Source organism: Marmota flaviventris, chromosome 1 (assembly GCF_047511675.1).
Source record: "Marmota flaviventris isolate mMarFla1 chromosome 1, mMarFla1.hap1, whole genome shotgun sequence".
Classification (NCBI taxonomy): domain Eukaryota; kingdom Metazoa; phylum Chordata; class Mammalia; order Rodentia; family Sciuridae; genus Marmota; species Marmota flaviventris.
Genome location: NC_092498.1, coordinates 113,568,360 through 113,592,446, shown reverse-complemented (window position 1 = coordinate 113,592,446; position 24,087 = coordinate 113,568,360). Strand labels below are relative to the sequence as shown.

The following is a 24,087-nucleotide window of genomic DNA, read 5'->3' as shown; positions in this document are numbered from 1 at the left end:
AAGCACATTGCACTGCACATAGTAAGCACTTACTGTATGCTGAGAGTACTTACACCGCCCTCCAGGGATGAGCCAGAAAGGCACCCCCCATCTTAGAGGGGAAACTAAAGCTCTGGGAGGGGAAACAACAGCCCCCATCCCAGCTGGTGCCAGAGGAGCCAGTTCTGAACCCAGCAATGCGGACGGCCCGGGCTGGCTTCGTCTCCCCCAGGCCTCAGCTCCCCTGCCCCCCCCCCCATCTCTGAGAGCCACGATCCATGGCGCTGTGGAGTCCTCAGCCTGGGAACCTGCTGACCCTGGATTCAAGGCCACGAAGGGCAGTCTGGTGGAGTGGGGGACCCGCGCTGGGAAAGGTCACCTGAAACCCTCCCTCCTTCTCAGCCCCTGCAGAAAAACACAGGACCTGTGACCCCGTGCAGGGCTGAGGGCTACTGAGCACCTGGAATGTCCCGGCCACCACAGAGGCATCCACACCACTGCCATCCAGCCCTCCCCCCGTCAGCCCTGCAGTCCATGAAAGAAAAAGCCCTTAGCCAGGACCAGGACTTAGTCAAGTTAGTTTGGGGGACCCTGGGGAGGTCCCCTCCAGGCCACACTAGAATCAGTTCAGAAGAAAGAAGAGTCCTGGGGGCAGGAAAGTTGGCAGAAGGGACAGTTCAGTTTGTCTCATGCAATGGCAGGAGCTTGACAGGGCCTTCGGCAAGGTGTCCCATGGCCCAGGTGACAGGTGCTTAGTGTCGCATCATTGGGAATGGCATAAAACTGGAAACAGGCTATAAATAGCTACCAGACCACCAGACACACAAAACCATACCCTGTGACAGAGCCCCAGGCCACTGCGTGCTGACCTGAGAACCAGCATCTTGTCAGGGGGAAGCAGGAACAAGCGTAGGCCAAAAAATTTAGTCATGGGCTGGGGATGTGGCTCAAGCGGTAACGCGCTCACCTGGCATGTGCAGGGCGCTGGGTTCAATCCTCAACATCACATAAAAATAAAATAAACATGTTGTGTCCACCGAAAACTAAAAAATAGATATTAAAAATTTCTCTCTCTGTCTCTTAAAAAAAAGAATTAGTCATTCAGCAACTGAACTTCCGTTAAAGTAAGAGGGAAGCCAGGCACAGTGGCACATGCCTGTCATCCTAGTGACTCAGGAGGCTGAGGCAGGAGGATCGCAAATTAGAGTCCAACAACTTAGCAAGACCTTGTCTCAAAAAATAAAAAGGGCCGGGGGATGTAGCTCAGTGGTAAAGCCCACTGCATTCAGTCCCCAGTACCAAAATAAATAAATGAAGGAGAAAAAGAGAAAGAGCCACACAGTTATTTGTATTTATAGGCACATGTATAAATATATATATGCATAAAGTTAGGGGAAAAATTACACTCTCCTATCAAGTTGCTTCCTCTGGGGGCAAGGAGAGCTGTCTGTCCATCCACCTCCTACACTGAGAGCAGCCTCCGTTGACTGTGGTCAGTGGGTGCCAGGAGCCGCACCCCAGGCTGTCCCCTTGTTATTTTAGATTCTTGTCCTCTGAGTGCCATTCACAGATGGGAAGACAGAGGCCCTGGGGTCTGGGGCGTCCAGAGCATTCTGGGTGGCCCAGTCCCCGGCTGGAACTCAGGTCCATCTGACCCTAGAGCGCGCCCTCTTCACCCCAGGCAGAAAATGTTCCTCCTAGTGAGTAGGTGAGGGTCTCACAGGTTTCAAAGTATGTCTCAAAAGCTTCCGCCCCAAGTGGGAGACAGGAAGTGTCGGTGGCAGAGGGTGGCCGAGGTTGGGGGGAGAGACTGAGGAGGGAGAGCTGAGGATGTGCTGTCCCCTGGCTCCCCCAGGCTCCTGAGCACCCCCAGCAGAGCCACCCCTGGGGATCCACCCTGAGCCTGTCCCAGTTGCAGGGTCCCAGGGGACTGAGCTTGGGGTTCTCTCTGCCTGGAGTCAGGGCCCCTGGAGAGGACACAGATCTCTCTGTCCGTCCTCCTGGAGTCCTGGGCAGGGTGCTCCCTGCACTTGAGCTTCCTCCCTGTGGGTCTTTTTCAGGAACTGGTGCTCATACGTGGTGACAAGAACCATCTCATGCCATGTGCAAAATGGCACCTACCTTCAGCGAGTGCTGCAGAACTGCCCGTGGCCCATGAGCTGCCCGGGGAGCAGGTAAGAGAGGCCACGTGGAAGAGTGGATGGCTCTCCCGGAGGGCCAACGCCTGGTGGGGGAGCAAAGGTGGCCTAGCACCAGGAGGAAACCCTGGAGGGCTTCCTCGGGGAGGATCGCCATGCACCTGCCTTCCCGCCTGCAGGGGCCTCCATCCTGTTGCCCAGACCCCCTTATCTGTGGGGCTTAGTGGAAGGGCTCAATCCTGGGCGCAGGGGAGAGACTCCAAAGGGGCTTGGAGGTGGCAGAGGGTCTGGAGGATCTGGTTTTGTCCCTGTGGGTCTCAGGGCAGTGGGAATGGCAGTGGGGGGACCCCTGTGAACCAGGCCACCTGGACACTCTTTCAGCTACAGAACGGTCGTGAGGCCCACATACAAGGTGATGTACAAGACAGTGACTGCCCGCGAGTGGAGATGCTGCCCTGGGCATTCGGGAGTGAGCTGCGAGGAAGGTAGGACTGCCTGCCTGCTGCTTGAGGCCCTGTGACAGCGGCCAAGCAGGTCCCCCGGGTGCATGGGAGCATTAAACAGTTGCTAAGTCAGACAGCGCCCACGTACGACACCATGCCCAGAAGAGCCTGTTGCACAGAGCTCTGGATGGGGTACTGCCCAGACATATTTGGGCCTGCTGAACCCCTCACAGTGACTGCTTGCCTCTTGGAAGATGCTCAAGGTCCCTGGAAAAATTTCATGACATGTTGTGTCACTCACATTTTAAGTCACATCATCCCAAGTGTTCCTCTCAAACTTGGTGTATGAGTCAGCTTTCCCGCACTATAAGAAAGCATCTGAGATGACCCACTTACACAGTAAAAAGGTTTTTATTGCCTCACATTCAGTCCATGATCAGTTGGCCTGTGTGGCTTTGGGCCTCTGGTGAGGTAGCCCACCATGACAGGTGCATGCCTCATGGCCAGAAAACAAAAAAATAAAAGTAAGGAGGGGTCAGGGTCACTCTGTCCCTTTCAAGGGCACACACCGGCAACCAAAAGACCTCACATCAGGCTCCACCTCTCCAAGGTCCACCACTTGCCTTTAACACCTGGGACTTTGGAGGACACGCCAGATCCAGATGCTAGCACTGGGGGAAGCCCATCCAGATATTTCCCAGGACATGGGAACGAGCTTCACCTGGAAGCAGAGGGTCACTCTAGTCAGTGGGTCAGAGAGGGAGGGATGCTGACCCCGCCCTGCAGAGAAGAGACGGCTCGGGAAGGTGCTCGACACTCAGTCCCCATGTGTCAGGGTTGGGATTCAGACCCTGCCCACCTGCCGCACTCCCTCAGAGACTCGGGATGGCCCCTGGGTGCGAGTGTGTCCTGTGCAGAGGAGCCCCTCCCCCCCACCCTGTCTGAGTGCAGGTTGGTAGCTTGGGGCCAGCTCTGTCCTGGAAAATGACCACACACACTGCCCCCTGGGGAGCTTTTGCTGCCTGGCTGACCCACAAGCAGCAGATGTCGGGGGCACCAAGAGCCGAGCTCCCAAGCACAGCCCGAAAAGGGATGGACTGGCCTTGGGCCAACCCAAGGACCCGGTCCATAGGCACCTCGAGGGAAGGTCATCCAGGGCCCTAGCAGCACAGGAATGTGGCCGTCAGTTGCAGGATGTGTCCCGATTCAAGAAGCAGAGACATGTGGAGTATGGTCCCTGAGTCGAGGGAGCATGGGGCCCATGTGCTGTTGCTCATCTGTGCTGCTACGAGGGTAGCCCAGTTCACAAATGGGGTGACTGAGGCCCAGAGAGGCGGAGTTGAGAGCCCAGAGTTGCACAGGAGTGAGGTGGGGACAGAACTCTCCAAGAAGCGGGCCAGGGCCTGGTGTGGTGATGCAGGCCTGTAATCCCAGCAGCTCAGGAGGCTGCAGCAGGAGGATCGAAAGTTCAAGGCCAGCCTCAGCAATTTAGGGAGGCCCTGTCACAAAATAAAAAGGGCTGGAGATGTAGCTCAGTGCTCGAGTGTCCCTGGGTTCAGTCCTCGGTACTAGAGGACAGGGAGGAGTGGAGAAGGGAGGCGGTTTGGTGGTTTTGGGGTGACGGGAGTCCCTAGGGAGTTGGGGAAGAACAGGGTGGCCAGAGGAAGAGGGAGCCCCAGTCGTGTGCTAGTGTGGGAGGCCAGGGGCAGGCTTCTGGAATGACACGTGTGTTTCCCCTCCTTTGTGGCCCATCCCAGTGGGAGAAAGAGGGGAAGGCAGAGGGCCCAAGGGACAAAGGACCAGCCAGGGTTGGCAGCTGCTCAGAAGGCCACAGGGGAGCTATGGGTGAACTCCCCAGGTGTGGAGAGGAGGCCCCGCTGGAGGGCCTGCACCGGGGCAGAATCTGCCCCAGACAAAGGCCACTTTGTCCCTGGCTCCTTTCCCAAGGGCAAACCTTCCTAGTCTCCGGGGCCTTCCTGGAAGGCAGAGGGCAGGTGGGGGCAAAGTCAGTGCCCTTGACTCCAGCTGCTGGATACCATGTGTCCCGGGGCCAGGGCTGCCCTGGGGCCAGGCCACCCCTGATGTCTACCATTGCTTCTGCAGGGCCTCAGGCCCAAGCCAAGGGACAGGATCATCCAGGGTTTTGCGGGCCAGGCCAGCTCTGCCACACGCCAGCTGAGTGGCCTTGGGCGGGGGACTCCCCACTCATCCTGGTGCAGCTGTGCAAGAGCATCGGGACATTCCTCCATGCCCACTCAGAGGGAGGGGTGCCTTCCTGGAAGGTCCCCAGGCCGCAGTGTGCACTAGCAGCAGCCTGGGGTCCCCCACCCGAGCCTCGGCACCCTCACCTGTGAAGTGGGGTTGGATGCCGGTGTCTGCTTCCCAGGGAGTTGCTGGGATGGAATGAGGCAGTGAAGATGCCCCGCCCCCAGGAGGTGCACGATGATTGACCGGATGGGCGGGGCCTCTGCTTGATGATTGACAGGATGGGCGGGGCCTCTCCTCACCCGCAGGTTGGAGCTAAGGAAAGGGAAGCCGGCCAGGGGGTGCCTAGGCCTGAATATTCTAGAAGAGTAGTCTCATGAAGCCCTGGGGTGGTGGGGAAGCATGGGGACATTGCTGGCCCATCCCAGGCTCTGCTGCACCTGGATCCGAGCTGGACTCTCCCAGCTCCTTTCCTGCTGGTGGCTGCCCTTGTGGCCTACTTATTGCTGTGACCTGACCCTGGAACCACAGATCTGCGTCACCAGGGGCTACAGGGTCCAGGGACACCTGGGATGGGCCACAAAGGAGGGGAAACACACGTGTCATTCCAGAAGCCAGCCCTGTATCTGCATTGTGTTGCATGGTGCTGTGTGACCTGAGGCATCTCACTTACCTCTCTGAACCTTGGCTTCATCTGTAAGTCACCTGGAATTGAGAAATGGGCAGTCATGCCTGGCATCCAGTAGGTGACCCATAAATGTCCTCCTTTCTCCTTCTGACCCCAGTGCTAGGGATTCTGTGGTGACCTGGCAGATGGCCCTGCCTCCCATGGAGGCTCAGCAGACATGCCTCATGTCTCCAGACTGTGAGGCTGGCGGGTTCCAGGAAGCACTTCCCCCGCACTTAGCCCCCTCTCATCTGCAGGACGGGAGGGGCACTCTGACAGTGAGTGATGGTGTCTCCTTTGAGGGTCATGATGTCCGTGAGGATGGGGCAGGCCCCCTATTACAGGTAGGGAACCTGAGACTCAAAGAAGTGAAGGAACTGACCTGGGGTCACCCAGAACGCAAGAGGCAGGATGGAGACGCTGACCATTCATTCCTCCAGGCCTCAGGAGGGGGCGTGGGACTGGGAGGGACCTGGCCTATTCATGGAAACCATGGAAGAGAAAGGGCCAAGGCCAGAGTGTACCGTAAAGCGGGGCGGGGCAGACACATGCCTTTCTTGAAGGCAGAGCCCAACTGTCACCTTCCCTGGACCTGGGCCCAGGACTCTGCTGAGGGTGGGGCTGCTGCAACCTCTCCCATGTCACCCTGCCTCTGGGCACTCTCTTGCCTAGCAGCCCCATCTTCCAGATGATTAAAATGAGACTCAGAGAGGGTGCTGGCCTCACATAAGGTCACACAGCAAGTGAGCATTGTGGCCAGATTTCTCCCCAGGACTCTGACGGGCTCCTACAATTACTAATGACAAGGGCCGGTGACAGGCACTTGAGTGCTTACTCACCTCCATTGTGCCATCCTGTCATGGCACAGAAGGCCCAGGTGTAAAAGTGAGGCTCTGAGAAGGGAAGGCTGTGCCCAGGGCAGCAGCTGTGAGCCCAGGAGCTGGGTTCAAGGCCAGCCAGCAGGGCTCCAGCTGGGCTGTTTCCCTGAGGACACCCGGGGGTCTGTTCAGACAACCTGGGGTGCTGTGACACTGACAGAAGCCAGTCTCCGCCCAGCATCTCCCAGATAGAAGGATGGAGAGGCTGGGGACTCACCCTCCCCTCCGATGGGACCCTGGAGCTGAGCTGCTCTGCTTCCCCGTCCCGTGGTCCGCAGCCTACATGCCCCGTGTCCCTCACGGCCTCCACCATGGGGAACCAGAGAAGGGACATTTGCCTAAGATCGCACGGTCTCAAGCCTCAGAGCAAAAGTGAGGGAGGTCCCATCCTCCTTCTGGGGGCCCTCTGGCCTCTGGGACTGGGGACCTCCCAGCCAGGGGCAGGGGCAGAGCCAGGCTGTGTTTTCTCTGCAGACTCAGAACCTGAGGGCTAACCACTTCATGCACCCCCATTCCTTCTGGAAGACTCGGCCTCCCTGCCTCCCCAACGGCCCATCCTGCCCATCAATCAGTCGGGGCGACTGCTCTCCGCTTCCCCATCACAACTCAGCTCCACCCCACCTCCGTCTGACCCTCTGCCCACGCTGGTCTAACCCCCAGTCAGCTGTGGACGTGGCATAAAATGAGTATCCACAGACAGGTGCCGTGGCATACACCTATCACCCCAGCAGCTCAGGAGGCTGAGGCAGGAGGACCAAAAGTTCAAGGCCAGCCTCAGCAGCTTATCGAGGCCCTGTCTGTAAATAAAATACAGTCAAGGCTGGGGCTGGGGCTCGGTGGTTAAGGGCCCTTCATCTCCGGTACCAGAACATAGCAAAGTGAGCACCCGCAGACTGAATGGAAACTTCACCCACCCCGAAGAGGGAGCCAGGCCTTCCCAGAGGCCCCCTGGTCTGGCCGGAGGGTTCCTGGACCTCCTGCTCCGGCTCTGACCCTGACTCCTCTTTTCGGCCACCAGCTGGCAGGGAGCAAATATTTACATTTGCAAAGTGAATTCCCACAGACCTGGGGGGGCTGCATCCCTGTGACCTGTGGCCACTGAACTGTGCAGACCTGGGGGTGGGGGTCAGAGGAGAATGAGGGAGCCCCTCCCCTGAATCCTCTCCTGGGGAGAAAGTCACAGGGGCAAAGTCTAGGGACCCCCAAGGTTCTCACACGCCCATTTCCAATTTGGGGCCGGCTTGGAATCCCAGCCGTCCTCGTCCTGCTGCGTGGAGGGCCAGCAGCCTCCCCCGGGGCCTCACCGTTCTCACCTGTATCACAGGGTGTCATGAGGATCCCATGAGAAGGGACATAGCCTTGGCACTGGGTGGAAGGACGAGGGGTTGTCTGGGGACCTCAGTGTTCCAGCCAGGGGGCCAGATTAGAAGCTGCAGAGGGCACAGGCCTTGTGGAGGTCAAGGCAGGGAGTGCCGGCACTTCAGTGGGTGCTTTGGTACTGGTGAGTGCCCTGGAGCGACCAGGAGGGCTTCCTGGAGGAGTGACACGGGACCACCAGTGTAGGAACTGGGGAAGGGCACAGTGTACACGGGAGCGTAGGGGGTGGCAGATGGGACCTCCCAAGGGGTGGGACGCGCTCTGGAGTGGAGCTCAGGTCTGTGGCTCTGGGACCAACCTTCAGGGTCCTCCTGGGATGACCAGGAAGGACTGAGAAGGACCCCAGGCCTGGATGAGGGGCTGTCTGCCCACCTAGGCCTGCCTCAGGGTCCCTGGCCAAACACCCAGGAGGGGTGTGGCCCTCTTGTCCTCAGAAGGCCATGCCCCAACCCACAGTTGCTTCCTTCCTGGAATTTCTGTGCCGAAGCCCCTTTGACAACCTGATACATCTTCTAAAGTGCTTCTGTGTGTTTATCAGAACTGGGGGGTCTTTGGGGTTAATTTTTAGAAATCCTGAATCCAGAATGAACATTTCCCGGGTTTGGTTTGCTCTTCTTTACCGCCCTAGGACCTCGGGGCGTGCTGGTTGAACTTCCTGGCGCTGAGCTGTGTCCCCAGCCCCGCACCTTCTTTTCTAGTTGAAAGTCACAGAGGAGCCCCGTCTGTGGGCCCTGCTGGTACCGCTGTCTTTCTGTTCGTTTTTCTAGTTCTCTCTGACTCTTGGAGAAATGTCCCAAAACAAAATTGGTTGAAAAAGTATTTCCAGCCATAAGTCCGCCGACAAATAACAGGAGGGTGGGACACCGTCCCGTGACCTGAGGACATTTATACTCCTGTCCAGGCAGCTGTGTCTCTGTCCACATCGTGTGCCTCCTTTTCGTTGGCTCCCTTGAAATTGTTTTTCAGCCCTTGCTCCATGCATTAATCAACAGAAGTCTCCTGAGGCCCTTGAGGTCCTGCTGAGTGCCAGGCACTGGACCCAGGACAGACCAGGTCCCTGCCTTGGTGGGGATGGTGTTCTGGCCAGAGGGGCAGACGATTGGCGATCAGCTGGGAAACTGGTCCAGTCAATGACATGTGGAAAGCGCTGTGGGGGGTGGGGGGTGGGGGACACTAGCAGGGAAGTGGAGAGGGCCAGAAGAGCCAAGGCTTCATTATAGAGAACACTCATGCTTGCTCAGGGCCAGGCGGACGGCAGCTGCTTTGGGTCAAGTTTCTGCAAAGAGTAATAAGATGGTATTTTGCATCTTTTTAAAATATTTATCTTTTAGTTGTAGTAGGACACAATACCTTTATTTTATTTATTTATTTTTATGTGGTGCCGAGGATCGAACCCAGGGCCTCGCACGTGCTAGGTGCGGTTCTACCGCTGAGCCACAACCCCAGCCCCGTATTTTGCATCTTTACCTGGGAGCAGAAGGGGTGAAGCAGGCTTGGCAAGACTGTTTCTCTCAGGCATCAGAACTCTTGCTGGACACTGCCTAGGGGTCCCCCTGAAAAAAGAAGTCAGGCCCTGGAGTCAGACCTACCTGGGTTCGGATCCAGGCTGGAGAACTGCAGGGGAATGAGAGAGCCACTTCGTTTCTCAGCCTTGGTTTCCTTCTAAGGGAAAAGAGAGGAGGAGTCTCTAGCCAGGTGCGGTGGCGCACGCCTGTCATCCCAGCGGCTGGGGTGGCTGAGGCAGGAGGATCGTGAGTTCAAAACCAGCCTCAGCAACTTATCGAGGCCCTAAGTAACTCAGTGAGACCCTGTCTCTAAATAAAATACAAAAAAAAAAAAAGGCTGGGGATGTGCCTCAGTGGTCGAGTGCCCCTTCAATCGAAAAAGAAGAGCCTCAGACACCCATTCATCTGTTGCATGTACAGCCTCTCCATCTGTGAAGACTATATGGCCCCAGGACGTTTGCAAAAAAATAAAATAGCCAGATATATATACTGGAAGTGCTTAGAAGTACCAGAGCTGATTGGGAGTACGTGCTAACCAAGATCGGGCTGGGGTATGAAGCACCTAGCACCAGGGCACTCCCCTGCCCAGAGGGCCCCCAGTCCCTGTCCCTGTCCTGGGCTGGTAGGACTGGGGAGATTTGCCCCTGCACCCAGGCAAGCTCTAGGCCCTTGGGGACAGTGTGCTGAGGGAAGCGGCTCAGCCTGAGTGAGGGCCTCATGGTGGGACCCAGAGCAAGGCTGGCAGCCTCCCCACTGGGGGCTGGCCAGAGGGACCCGTCTGGTTCCAGTTCCCGGCGCCTCTTGCTCCTGCCTCAACCCACAGCCCAGGTCTCAGCTGCCAGGCCCGCGCCTTATTTGGGTCCTGTCCCCCCTGCACACCCCCCCAACAACACTGCATAGCCTTAAAAGGCAGGCCCCCGGGCAGGGGGGGCTCTCGCCACTGCTCCATAGAGGGCCCTCCAGCTGTGCCCTTCACCCCTGGCTTGGCCAGCCCATCCCTCCAGCTATGCTGAAAACCAAGCCCCCAAAGCCAGGCCAGCCAGTGCCGCAGGGGTGGGCTCCTGGAACCAGAGCCAGCCGACCTCTGGTTTTCATTTGAAGCCAGAGTTGGATCTCCTTCAGCCTTCTTACTATGAGGGCCAGGGCGAGAGAGCGACGGTCACAGCCCAGTTTACTGAGCGTCAAGGCCTCACACCAGACTGGGAGGGACAGAGGGCTTAGGGTCCCATTTTACAGATGGGAAAGGCAGGTCCAGAGAGGATGTCACACAGGTCAGTAAGCGGTGGGGCAGGAACCCAAGCTTTGATAACTCCAACTCCCTATCACCCCCCCTTTTTTTTTTGGTACCGAGGATTGAACCTAGGGGCCTGCAACCACTGAGCCACATCCCCAGCCCCCTTTATTTTCTATTTTGAGACAGGGCCTTGGTAAGTTGCTGAGGCTGGCCTTGAACTCTCCATCCTCCTGCCTCAGCCTCCCCAGCTGCTGGGACTACCGTGTGTCACCGCGCCTGTCTCCATAACTTCTAAACTCTTAACCCTTGTAGCCCCCTGAGGTTGCTGGGGAAGCCCAGCCTCATCCTCACCCCACTGCCAGCTCCTCTCACCAGCCCATCAAGTGGTCGGTCAGTTCCAGCTGGGCTGTGTCACCCGGGGAATAGCTCCACCTCCCTGGGCCTCTCTATCTCTCAGGGAGTGGGAATCTCTGCTGGGATACGGTGGTGGGCAGGGGCATGTGCCAAGGCAAGGATGGCACAGACCAACGGGGTCCCCCCCCCCGTTCCTCAGTTGCAGGCACCTCTGGCTTCAGGGAGCCCACGTGGGCGGGCAGCACCGTGCGGCGGATGGCGCTTCAGCCCGCAGCCTTCGCAGGTGGGTTCTGGGGCGGCCACGGGGGTGAGGCCGAGAGGGAAGCCAGGGCAGTGTGGCAATTGCCCTAAAAGCCGGCTGTCCCGTAGTAGAGGGTCAAGGGCAGGCTAGAAAGAGCCTCAAGGGGAAGAGGAGGGAGCCCAGGCACCCTGAGACCGTGACCCCTGGGCTCCTGTGGATGCAGGTCCAGGCCCCCAGTCTCCTCTTCTTTTCTGACCATCTTCAATGAGCAAGTCCCTGAGCCAGTGCTTTCTGTCACCAACTCGTTTAAACCCCACAGCTGTGCACACCCACTCCCAAGAGCTTGTCGTCCCATTTTAAAGAGCGGGAAACAGACCAGAGAGACCAGCCCTGTCCTGCCCCACGTCCTGCAGCCACCAGGGGGCTGCACTGGGCGGGACCGCTGTGCTGTGCTTGTTGGGCGCTGGCTGCACCTCTCTGGGCTCCTCTGAAGGAGCAGAACTTGCAAACCTCCAGATGTGGCCACAGCTGTTGGGAGTAACTTCGGTGTCTTGCTAAGGGGTCTGGAGGAACTGGACTGGTTCTGTGAGAGGGTCAGAGGGTGGTGCCTCTGGGGCCAGCCCTGTCTAGACTGTGATGCTCGGTCCCCAAAGCTGGCAGGTCCATGTCCCAGCCCCACCCAGCAAGAAACAACACATTTCCCGCCCTGGCTTCTGGGAAAAGGGTCATTTTGGACACGGGAGGCTGCCAGGACCAGGCGTCCGACCCTGCCCTGGGAGAAACAGGTCCACTTTGGAGGCTCCAGAGTTGAAGGAATCCCTTGGGGGTGGTCCATCCTGTCCTGGGCCTGGGGAGATTCTGTAACCCTTTCCCCCCACCAGAATTCCTCCTGGGTTGGGGTCTGTCTCCTCCCTCCTTTGTCCCGGGGGCTCAGGGTTCTTAAAGCGGGAGAACCTGGGACCCCAGGACCCAGTCCCAGCCTCCTCCCCCTCACAGGTTGTCTCAACTGCAGCAGAGTGTCCGAGCTGACCGCGAGGCTGAAGGTGCTGGAGGCCAAGGTGGGTGAGCAGCTCCCAGCTGACCCCCAGCCCGAAGGCCCCTGGCCCCTGGCCCTTCCTGTACCCCCATGTCCAGCCTGCAGCTCTGACCTTTCCACAGGGCTCCCCACAGACCAGGCAGCAGTCTCCGGTCCCTGCCACAGCCGGCCATTGGTTCCCCCCAGCTCCTCGCCTGTGCTGGGTGCTGTCCCCAGGAAACCCTCTCTTCCTCCAGGAAGTCGTGAGGCTCCCCCCAGGCTGCCCAGTGCCCACCAGATAAGCGCAGACACTGGGTGGGCTGCAGGATTCCCTCCTTGCCCACCACCTCCTTTACCACCCCCACGATCCCATCCTCCAACTTCAAAAGCAAAACACCTACTACACATCTCATTATTTTGAGATTAAAAGTCTTTTAAAATCTTAGAATAGGAAACAAAGATTCTAAAGAAAGACTCAGAAATGTGGGCCTTTTTTTTTTTTTTAATGACTCAGCCTCGTTCTTATGCCCAGCTCCCTGAATCGTCAGGACTACAGTATATATTGACACTTTTTAATCATTTTTCTTTCCAGTTTTTTTTGGGGGGGGCGGTGATGGAGAATTTAACCCAGGGACGATTCACCACTGAGCCATGTCCCCAGCCCTTTTTATTTTTTCTTTTGAGTCAGGATCTTGCTAAGTTGCTGAGGCTAGCCTTGGACTTGTGATCCTCCTAACTCAGCCTCCCGAGTGGCTGGAGTTACAGGCTGTGCCACGGTGCCGGCTCCTTCCAGATTTTCTGGACATACATAGTAGACGTGTGTATACCTTGTATATTCTTTGCTCTACTGTTCCCTCCTCTGGAGCTTCATCTTGTGGAGATGATCAGATGTGAACATGTTTCCGTACAGTTGGGAAATTAGAAAAACAGGGGCCAGAAGGAGTAGCTGCATAATTACAGTAGCTGCTATGAGGACAGCCCCACATAGTCCCCCAGTCAGTGGCTCAGGGTACCAGTGATGTTCCAGAGTTGTCTTCACCCTGGTCCCCAAAGTGGATTTGTTATTTTATGTCAGACCCTTCCAAACTTCTCTGCAGATTTAGCAAAACTCCTGATGGTAGAGACAGTGCTTAGCACACCCAAAGCCCTGGGCTCAGTCTCCAGTACCAAAAAAAAAGCAAAACTCTTCAAACCCCTGTGCAGTTTCAGCAGATGTGACAAGCGTCATATTATGTATGGAGATTAGCATAGAAAAAACTGCTTGGTCAGCAAGCACCACAAGCACAGAGCCCCACTTGGGTGGCAGTGACGATGTGTGATGACTTTTCTGCCGTGCATGTTGTGAATCGTACACTTTAAACACAGACGCTTGTCATGAAGCTCTGGGCCCCTAGGAGCCGGGGTCTCCGCACCCCACAGGGCCCCTCCGCTAGTCTGTGCCTGGAGAGTCCCTGAAGTCCCCCCCATCCTATCTTCCCTCTCCACAGGTGGCTGGGCTGACTGTACCAGGGCGGGCGGAGCCCTCAACACCAGCTACCCCTGAGGACCCTTCTCCACTCTGGGGCTCCCCAGCTGCCCAGGGCAGCCCTGGAGATGGAGGCCTGCAGGGTGAGTGGATCAGGCAGGGAATGCACGCCTGTGTGGGAATCAGAGGGTGAGGTTCTGGTCGCACCCTTGCTGTGCCCTACGTGACCTGTGGTGGACCTTAGCCCACTAGACCCTGGGGGTGGTCTCAGGGGCTCCTAAGCTCTGGCGTCCTAGGAAGCTGAGAGTCCCCCAACAGATCCTGCCTGGATGGAGATGGTGACTGGGACTCTGGATGACTGTCCTTCCCCCCCATCCAGCAGGGCCACTGACCCCTGCCTTCCCCTCTCACACCAGGGCTACCTGGAACCAGAGAGAGCAGGAGGGCCCTGCCACTCCCTCAAGATGGTAGGTGCTGCCGGGGGCTCAGGGCCACAGTGAGGGCCAAGAGCAAGTAGAGCTGCCAACCTAATGTTCTTTACTCCCCAGACCTAGGGGGTCCTCGGGGGCTGCCTGGGCCTACCGGTCCCAAAGGAGATGCTGGCAGCCAGGGCCCCACAGGGATGAGAGGCCCACCAGGTAAGCACCCACCATGCCACCAAAGTCCCCTGCGTTCTTGACCATCCCTCGGGCTGGGTGGACCCAGGCTGGGCCTTCTTGCCTGGCTCTGACTCAGCCAGGGTGGCCTGGTCCCTTCTATGGATTGGCTGTCCACCCACCAGCCCTCCAGGGACAGTGTGGCTCACGCCTGGCCCTCTGAAGCCCAGTCTTGGCTACTCTGCTGATGTTCTGTGGTACTTGCACTCACCAGGGTCTGAGCTGGGCACCAGGTGAGGTTAGCCCAGTCCCTGCCCTCCGGGAGCCCCCAGACCAGTGGGAGAAGGGGCCAGACAGAGGAGAAATACTAGTCCCCACCCCGTGACCAGGGTCCCTAGGGAAACCCAGGTCATTCTGCAGGGGATGCAGAGTGCTATGTCCATGCCCCTAACAGAGAGCCAGGGAGGGCAGACCTCGGGCTCCAAGCCCTGCTGTGCCAGCTGCCCGGGCTGCCAACCTGCCGCTCTTGAGACCACTCCCCCTGCCTACTGTCCACCTACCAACCCCTGCCATGTCATTGCAGGTCCCCAGGGCCCCCCAGGGAGCCCTGGCCGGGCTGGAGCTGTGGGAATCCCTGGAGAGAGGGGACCTCCAGGACCACCAGGGCCCCCTGGTCCCCCGGGACCCCCAGCCCCTGTTGGGCCATCCCAGGCCAGGATCTCCCAGCATGGTGAGTCCCCCGGGGTCTGGGTAGGTTGACGTGGGGGTGACGAGGCTGAATGACTATTGCCGTGGTGCCCGCTACTTACACCTTGCCTGTGCCAGGTGTCTGCAGGTCCCCAATGGTCCCCATCTGGTCACAGATGAGGGACCCTGAGGGCCAGAGAAAGGAGGTCACATGCTATGAACACACAGCTGGGACATGGGGGGAATGACTTCAGATCTAGGTGCAGGGCCACCAGGCAGCAGGCCCTTCCCGAGCCTTGGAGCTGGCCAGAATCCAGCCCTCCAGAGCAACAGGAAGTCCAAGGCCCAACAGCAGGAAGAGAGCTCTGAGACTCCCAAGGCCACGGTTCTGGCCCGGTGCTGGGAGAGGCCGCAGCTTCTCCACCAGGCTAGGCCCGATGTGGGTCCCTGGCCGCCTCCTCTGGAGCCCAGCCCGACCCACATCTGTGCTGCCAGGGTCAGAGCATGGAGAGCCAGGCCCAACCCCATCTCTGTCACGTTCCAGAGGTGTGGCTGGGCCCCGTTCATTCACTCATTCTCCCTGTTAGTCATCTGGTACTCACTCACTACCTATTCTACCTCTCTGCCGCAGTCTGGCTGGGCACAAAATAACTGAGCCGCCACACAGCCTTGTAGGTTCAGACAGCAACCTTTATTCCCGAACTCTCACCGGCACTCTCCACACACGCTCCCCGGAACCTCTCTCTAACGCCACCCACGCTCCTCCTCCAGGCACACACCACACCAACCGGAAATCCCTCCTCGGGCACTTCTCCAACCAACAAGAACTCCCCAGGAATCCCGGAGAGAACTCCAAAGTAGCAGGCCTGAGGCGGACAGCAGGGGTCTAATATACAATTGAATACACAGCTTATCATAACCATTATCATCTCAATGGCTTGCTGGAGTCACCTCTCAACCACTCCATTCTGGCAAAAATGCCATGTGTCATCCCTACTCGTCTGTGGCCCTCAACACCTCTCAGCTTCCCTTGTGGCAGCCTCCCAGAACTCTTAGGATACCCATGCACAGAAGCCAGGGACATAGTAGGTTGTCAATAAACAGGATCTTTTAGGATTAGTCCCGTTTGACAAGTAACAGTCCGGGCTCAGCAAAGCCAAGAGTCTTTCTGGACGTTACCAGCTGGAATGCAATAGGTCAGACCCAGGGCTCCCTGCCTCTGGTCCTTCGTGGCCCACACTCTCCTTACTTCTCACCCTGGGAGCAGGTGCCCATTGGCACGTCTGTGCTGCAGGTGCCCCATTGGTCCATCAGAGCTGACTTGGCAGAGGTGGCAGGGTGACACAGCTCTGCTCATTCATCATCTCTCCTCTCTCAGGGGACCCATTACATTCCAACACCTTCACTGAGACTAGCAGCCACTGGCCCCAGGGACCCTCTGGACCCCCAGGTCCCCCTGGTCTTCCAGGGCCCATGGGTAAGTTGCGTCCAGGCCTGGCATATGAGGTGGGATTGGTAAGTGGCAGTGGGACTGGGGCTGTGGCTACCAGGGGGCAGTTGATGGCATTGTACTCTGTTCTGTTCCTGAGGACATCCTGTCTAATTCTAGGTCCCCCTGGACCTCCTGGTCCCACAGGTGTTCCCGGGAGTCCTGGACACATGGTGAGTCCTTCTCTGAGTGTCCCCACTCATGTTCCCACCCATCCATCCATCTGTTCGTCCTTCCTGTAATTCATTCTTTCAACAAGCACTTACCGAGCATTTGATGTGCAAGCTACTTTTCATAAATTTTCTAATGCAATAAAAAGCAAGGATTGTTGTCACCTAAGGCTGAGAAAAGTGGAGATCCTTGTCCTAGGGCTGTGGCCAGCATATGGCAACATCTGCAGGTCGGGTGGGGACTGACGGACTCCGGGGCTCTATTAACTCTATGTAGGATGAGGTCCAGGCTAGGCTGGGGTTCCCTCCCTGACCCCTCTGCTCCCAAGCCCCTGCCCATTCTCTCCTACCACCCCACAAAACTGAGGCCCTGTCTTATTGCTCAGGGACCTCAAGGCCCCCCTGGACCCAAAGGAGTCCCTGGCAATCCAGGAGAGAAGGGCGAGAGAGTGAGTACCCACATGGCCTCCGGTGGGGATTCTGGGGGTCCAAGGGCCCTAGGTCAGAGCCCCTGACAGCTAACTTCAGTCTCTCTTCCTCCTCTACAGGGACTACGTGGGGAGCCTGGCCCCCAAGGCTTCACGGGGCAGCAGGTAAATGACAATATCTGCCCTATAAGCACCCACCCAGGATCCCGTATGCCGCACCCCTGCTCTGGGCCCAGCCCTTGCAGCCACGGCCTCTGACCTTCCTGTCTGGACCAGGCAGCTCCATTCTCTGGGTTGCTCCCCAACTCTGGGACCTGTCATCCTTGTAGAATCAGGCTTCAGACTTCACTCTGGCTGTTCAGGACTCTTTCTTGTTCTCTTTCCCTGCACATATTTTTGACTCTTTGTACTTCTAGTCTGTCCAACTCTGATTATACATTTGTCCTTTTCTCCCTTTAATTCAATCAATTTCTGCTCTTTGTATTTTGAATCTTTGTTATTAGGCACCTATATGTTTTGGATTTCAGTGTTTCCTTGGCCTTTTTATCTTTATGGAAGTAATATCTTTATCTCTGATAATACTTCTTGTCTTGAATTCTACTTTACTTACTATTAAGTAGCTACATCAGCGTTCCAATGCTTGGTGTTTATATGGTGCATCTTTTTTGATCTAGCCTAGGAGCACTTGACCACTGAGCCAGATCCCCAGTCTTTTTATTTTTTATTTAGAGACAGGGTCTCACGAATTGCTTAGGGCCTCGCTAAGTTGCTGAATCTGACTTTGAACTCAAGATCCTCCTGCCTCAGCCTCCCAAGCCACTGGGATGACAGGTGTGCGCCACTGACTGCATTAGTGCAGGCTATGCCTTTATATTTAAAGTGCTTCTCTTATAAACAGCATGTATCTTGAGTCTTGCTTTTTTCAAAAGTAGGACTTTTCATTCATTTCTATTTAATAATATGCATAATTATTATATGATTCTGTTTTTGTCCTATTTATCCCATTTGTTCTTTGTTTCTCTTCCCCTTTCTATTATTTCTTTCTTCTGGACTGAGTACATTTAAAGATTTCATTTTACCTTCACTAAAATATTTTTATTAGTTATAGATGGACACCATACCTTTATTTTATTTGTTTTTTGGTTTTTTTTTGTGTGTGGTACCGAGGATTTAACCCATTGCCTCACACACGTTAGGCAAGTGCTCTGTGGCTGAGCTTCAGCCCAGCCCACTAATAACTTTTTTTTTTTTTTTAGTTGTAGATGGACTCAATATCTTTATTTATTTACTTACTTACTTACTTAATGTGATGCTGAGGATCAAGCCCAGACCTCATGCGTGGGAGGCAAGTGCTCTGCCATTGAGCCACAACCCAGCCCACTAATAACTTTTTAAAAATGACTGTTTATGTGACTATTTTCACGATTGCTTTAAGAGTAACAATATGTGTCATTATATGTGCCCTTGTCATATCACAATTTACTTGAATTCATATCGTAGGACTTCATGTGTAAGTAGGCATGTTAAAGATAGATAATTCTGTTTTCACCTCCTGTTTTCCTTTGTGCTATTGATGCTCTATATTGTACTTCTACTTTTGTTATAAACCCTGATACGTTATTTTTTTTCTTGGCAATGCTGAGGATCAGACCCCGGACCTTGCACATGCTCGGCAAGTGCTCTACCACTGAGTTGCACCTGGAGCCCAACATTAGTATTATTGTTTTAAATAGCCAGTTGAGAGCTGGGTGTGATGGCACTCACCTGTAATCCCAGCCACTCAAGAGACTGAGGCAGGAGGACTGCAAGTTTGAGGCCAGTCTGGTAACTTAGTGAGATCCTTTCTCAAAATGAGAAAGACTGGGAATCTAGCTCAGTGGTAGAGCACTTGTCTAGCATGTGCAAGGTCCTGGGTTCAGTCTCAAATACCCCCGAATAAATAAGTAAGTGAATCATCAACTTTTAAAGAAGACAAGGTATAGTCCTAGCCTACTGGTAGTGGTACATGCCTATGATCCTAGCGACTCAGGGAAGGATTGAAAGTTCAAGGCCAGCCTGGGTAACTTTCCAAGACCCTCAGTAACTTAGTGAGACCCTGTCTCAAAATGACAAACAGAAAGGACTGGGGATGTAGCTCAGTGGTAAAGCACCCCTGGGTTCAATCCCCAGTACCAACCAAACAACCAAACTCCTGGGGGTGTAACTCAGTAGTGAGAGTCCCTAGGTCTGATCCCCTGTACAGGAAAAAAGAGAAAAAAACCCCTATCAGCCTATAGGGCTATAGATTTCATGTCCCCAGATTCAAAGAATTATGGAGTAAAAATATTTCAGGAGAAATTGCATCTGTATTGAACATTTTTTCTTGACATTATTTCCTAACATTACAGTATAATGGCTATTTATATAGCATTTTCATTGTATTATGTATTAGAGGTAATCTAGAGATGATTTAAATAATCTGTACACATAGGAGGATATATGTAGGATCTATGCAAATATTGTATTATTTTATGAGGCACTTGAGAATTTGTGCATTTGGGGATCCACAGGGAACCCAATCCCCAGTTACCAGGGGATTGGTTCCCCCATGAATAGTACATTTATATTTACTGATGTACTTACCATTTGTAGTACTCTGTACCTTACAGTGGATCCAAATTTCTATCTAGCATCTTTTTCCTCCAGCCTAAAGAAATTCCTTTAGCTTTTTTTTTTTAAATATTTTTTAGTTGTAGATGGACATACCTTTGTTTGTTTATTTTTATGTGGTGCTAAGAAGGATCGAACCTAGTGCCTCACACGTGCTAGGCAAGCACTCTACCACTGAGTCAAGACCCCAGCCACTTCCTTTAGCTTTTCTGGTATTGTTGGTCCTCTGATGACAGTTTATCTAAAACTGTCTCTGGGGGATAGGAGTGTGCTTCAATGATAGAGTGCATACCTAGTATGATTGAGGCTTGTGGTGTGTCCCACAGCACCACAAAAGTTAAAATACAAATAAAATAGTCTCTATGTTATCTTATTTTTTTGCAAGATATTTTAGCTGGGTATAAAATTATATGTTGGCAGTTTTTTTCCACTTTAACATTTTAAAGTTGTTGTTCCATGGTTCTGACTTATATAAAGTTTCTCTTGAGAAATTGGGTGTCATTATTGCTCTATACATAATGTGTCTTTTATACTTAATGTGTCTTTTAAGATTTTCTCTTTAGCCAGGCATGGTGGTGCATGCCTATAGTCCCAGAGGCTCGGGAGGCTGAGGCAGGAGGATCATGTGTTCAAAGCCAGCCTCAGCAATTTATCAAGGTGCTAAGCAACTCAGTGAGACCCTGTCTATAAATAAAATACAAAATAGGGGGTTGGGGCTGTGGCTCAGTGGGAAAGCACTTGCCTAGCATGTATGAGGCACTGAGTTCGATCCTCAGCACCACATAAAAATTAACAAATAGAATAAAGGCAACTACCAAAAAATTTTTTTAAATACAAAATAGGGCTGTGGATGTGGCTCAGTGTTTCAGTGCCACTGAGTTTAATCCCTGGTACCAACCAATAAACAAACAAACAAAAAACCCAGAGGCAAGTTTTTATGTGGTCATAAATTTTCAGTTCATTTGGTAAATACTGATGAGCATGATTGCTGGATCATATGTTAAAGGTGTGTTTAGGTTTTTCTTTCTTTCTTTTCTCTCTTTCTCCCTCACACCCTCCCTCTTTTTCTTTTTTCAGAGAATGGATCTTAGTTGTGTGCACTGACACATGCCTATAATCCCAGCAACTTGGGAGGCTGAAGCAAAAGAACCACAATTTCGAGATCAGCTTGAGCAACTTAGCAAGATCCTATCTCAAAATAAAATTAAAGGGCTGGGGTTATGGCTCCATGGTGGAGTGCTTGCCTTGCACATGTGAGGCAATGGGTTTGATCCTCAGCACCATTTAAAAATAAATAAATAAATAGAGATGTTGTTCATCACTAAAAATAATATCTTTTAAAAAATTAAAAAAATAAAATTAAAAAGACTGGGATGTAGCTCAGTGGTAGAGCACCCCTGGGTTCAATCCTCAGTTCCATCAGAGAGAGAGAGAGAGAAACAGATACAAGGTCTTGCTGTGTTGCTTAGGCTGACCTCAAACTCCTGGCTTAAGAGATCCTCCTGCCTCAGCCTAATGCACAGCCAAGGCTTTAGACACAAATAACTGCACCCAGCTTAAGAGGGGATAAATTGCTGAGGCTGGCTTTGAACTCACAATCCTCCTGCCTCAGCCTCCTAAGCCTCTGGGATTAAAGGCATGCACCGCCATGCCTGGCTAAAGAGAAAATCTTAAAAGTCACACTATATATATAAAAAGACACATTATGTATAGGGTAACAATGACAGCCAGTTTCTCAAGAGAAACTTTATATAATTCAGAACCATGGAACAACATCTTTAAAATGTTAAAGTGGAAAAAACTGCCAACATATAATTTTATACCCAGCTAAAATAGCTTGCAAAAAAATTAAGATAACACAGACTATTTTATTTGTATTTTTACTTTTGTGGTGCTATGGGACAAACCACAAGCCCCAAGATAACTAGGCATGCACTCTATCATTGAAGCACACTCCTATCCCCCAGATAGGATACTGCCAAATTGCCTTCCAAAGTGATTATACCATTTTGCATTCCCACCAGCAATGAATGAGAGTTGAGGTTGCTCCATACCCTTGCCAGGGTTTGGTGTTGGTCCTATTCTGTATTGTGGCTATTCCAGCACGTGTGTATTGACAAATTATTAGGGGGTTGTTTTTGTTTTATCTCATTGTTGTTTCAATTTCAGTTCCCTAATGATGTGTGATGTTGAATACCCTCTTATACCCTATTTGTTGTCTGTATATCTTGTTTGGTAAGGGTGTCTGTTCAAGTCTTTTGACATTTTTAATTGGATTTTTTTTTCATATTGTTGAGTTTTAAGTTCTTTGTTCAGGGTGTCTTTTGCAAATCTCTTCTCCTAGCTTTTGGCTGGTCTTCCCATTCTCTTAACAATGTTTTATGTAGAGCAGTTGTTAGTTTAATCCATTTGTCAATCATGTCTTTTCATGGATCATGCCTTTGGTGTTATGTCTAAACATTATGGCATATGAAAGATCATCTAGGTGTTCTTCCATGTTATCTTCTAGGAGTTTTGTAGTCCTGTATTGATAGTTAGGTCTGTGGCCGATTTTGAGTTTATTTTTGTGAGGGTGTAAGGTTTCATGTTTCTCAGCTGGGTTCTACTCCTGGTCACAGGGGATCCTTCTGCCTCAGCCTCGAGAGCTGCGGGGTTCATTGTAATTATTTGTTTGTTTTGCATGTGGATGGCCAAGTGTTCTAGCACTAGTTCTGGAAAAGTCTGTCTTTGCTCCCTTGTTACCCTTGCTCCTTAGTTGAATATAGGTTCACTATATTTATGTGAATCTCTTTTATGGCATCTAGTCTGCCCCATTGATCTAGTTTTCTGTTCTTTGACCAGCAACATGCTGTCTTGATTAGTGCAGCTTTATAAGAAGTCAGGCAGCTTTAATACTACAACTTTATTCTTCTCTCTTAATATTGAGTTCACACTGGTCGTGGTGGCACATGCCTATAATCCCAACTATTCAGGAGGCTGAGGAAGGAGGATCACAAGTTTGAGGCCAGCCTCAACACTTACTAAGACCCTCAGCAATTTAGGAAGAGTCTATCTCAAAATGAAAAATAAAAAGGACTGGGTAAAATGGCCAGTACTCAGTACCCCCCCCCCAAAAAAATACTGAGTTGGCTATTCTGGGTCCTTTGCTTCTCTGTAAAAGCTTTAAAATAAGTTCATTGATATTACAGATTACCTTGCTGGGATATACACACATACTGAGGATTAATCCCAGGGGCACGTTACCACTGAGCTACATCACCAGCCCTTTTATTTTGAGACATGGTCTCATTAAGCTGCTCAGGGCCTCACTAAGTTGCTGAGGCTGGCTTTGAACTTTCGATCATCCTGCCTCAGCCTCACAAGCCTCTGGAATTACAGGCATGTGCCAACACACCTGACGCATTAATTGATTTTTTTTTTATCTTTATTTTATTTATTTATTTTTATGTGGTGCTGAAAATCAAACCCAGGGCCTCACACATGTGAGGCGAGCACTATATCACTGAGCCACAAGCATTAATTGATTTTTGAATGCTGATCTAATCTTGCATAATGAGATAAATTTCATTCACTGATGGTGCATACTTAGTTTTATATATTGTTGGACTTGATTTGCTAATATTTTATTGAAGACTTTTGTGTCTATGTTTATGAAAGATATCAGTTTGCAGTTTCTTATAATGTCTTTGGGGATGATATCAGGGTAATCCTGGCCTCATAAAATGATTTGGGGTTTGAGGGTGTAGCTCAGTGGTACAGCACATGTTTAGCATGCATGAATAATTTTCATTTAATTCAAAACATGTTTACATTTGTCTTGAGACCCCTTCTTTGACCTATGTGCTAAAGTATGTTAATTAATCTCCTAGTATTTTAGAAGTTTCCAGTTATCCTTCTGTAATGGATTTCTAACTGAATTCCATTGTGGTCTGAGAGAATCCACTATATGATTTCTATTCTTTTAAAATTTGTTGAGGTGTATTTTACGGCCCTTTGTCATCTGTCTGGTGAATGTTCTTCTTAAGCTTGAGAAGAATGTGTCCTTTGCTGTCATTGGATGAAGTAGTCTCTAAATTTCAATCATACACCATTGATTGACGGTGCTACTGAGGTTAACTATGTCTTCACTGATTTTCTGCCAGCTGGGATCGATCCATTTCTGATAAGCAGTGTTAAAGTCTTCAGCTATCATAGTGGAGACTATTATGGGATTCAACTGTTTTTGAAGTTCTTTTGTGTCACTGAGGATAGAACCCGGCCTCTTACCTGCTAGGCCAGCGCTCCACCACTAAGCTACTTCCCCAGCCCTTTGTTTGGTTTGGAGAGAAGTCCTCACTGAGTTGTCCAGGCTGGCCTTGAATTTGCCATCCACTGGCCTCAGCTTCTGGGGTCGCTGAGATTACAGACCTGTGCCACCACACCCTGCTCCATTCAGCCCAGGGTTTCTTTTCTTTTTTTAATTTATTGTTCTTAGACATATATGACAGTGGAATGTATTTTGACATATTATACATACACAGACTATCACATTCTAATTAGGACCCCATTCTTGTGGTTGAACAGGATG

General features: G+C 52.4%; 1 protein-coding gene across 5 annotated transcripts in view; it reads left to right on the top strand.

The window, feature by feature from the left end:
• The window catches only part of Emid1 (EMI domain containing 1), a 41,506-nt gene that overhangs the window by 5,440 nt on the left and 11,979 nt on the right, over positions 1-24,087 (top strand). For 2 of the 5 annotated variants that reach the window (XR_011708236.1, XM_027956037.2), the window contains exons 2-13: positions 2,040-2,153; positions 2,499-2,602; positions 10,980-11,063; positions 12,018-12,079; positions 13,524-13,644; positions 13,918-13,968; positions 14,050-14,139; positions 14,681-14,827; positions 16,163-16,261; positions 16,394-16,446; positions 16,830-16,892; positions 16,992-17,036. Coding sequence is in view for 4 of the 5 variants with exons in the window: in XM_027956037.2 (XP_027811838.2) it covers positions 2,040-2,153; positions 2,499-2,602; positions 10,980-11,063; positions 12,018-12,079; positions 13,524-13,644; positions 13,918-13,968; positions 14,050-14,139; positions 14,681-14,827; positions 16,163-16,261; positions 16,394-16,446; positions 16,830-16,892; positions 16,992-17,036 (1,033 nt within the window). In the remaining variant the exon portion in view is untranslated. Of the gene's footprint in view, positions 1-427; positions 555-2,039; positions 2,154-2,498; positions 2,603-10,979; positions 11,064-12,017; positions 12,080-13,523; positions 13,645-13,917; positions 13,969-14,049; positions 14,140-14,680; positions 14,828-16,162; positions 16,262-16,393; positions 16,447-16,829; positions 16,893-16,991; positions 17,037-24,087 lie in introns of those variants that run through there. The other 3 variants (XM_071614897.1, XM_027956038.2, XM_071614892.1) reach the window with 2 other exon arrangements.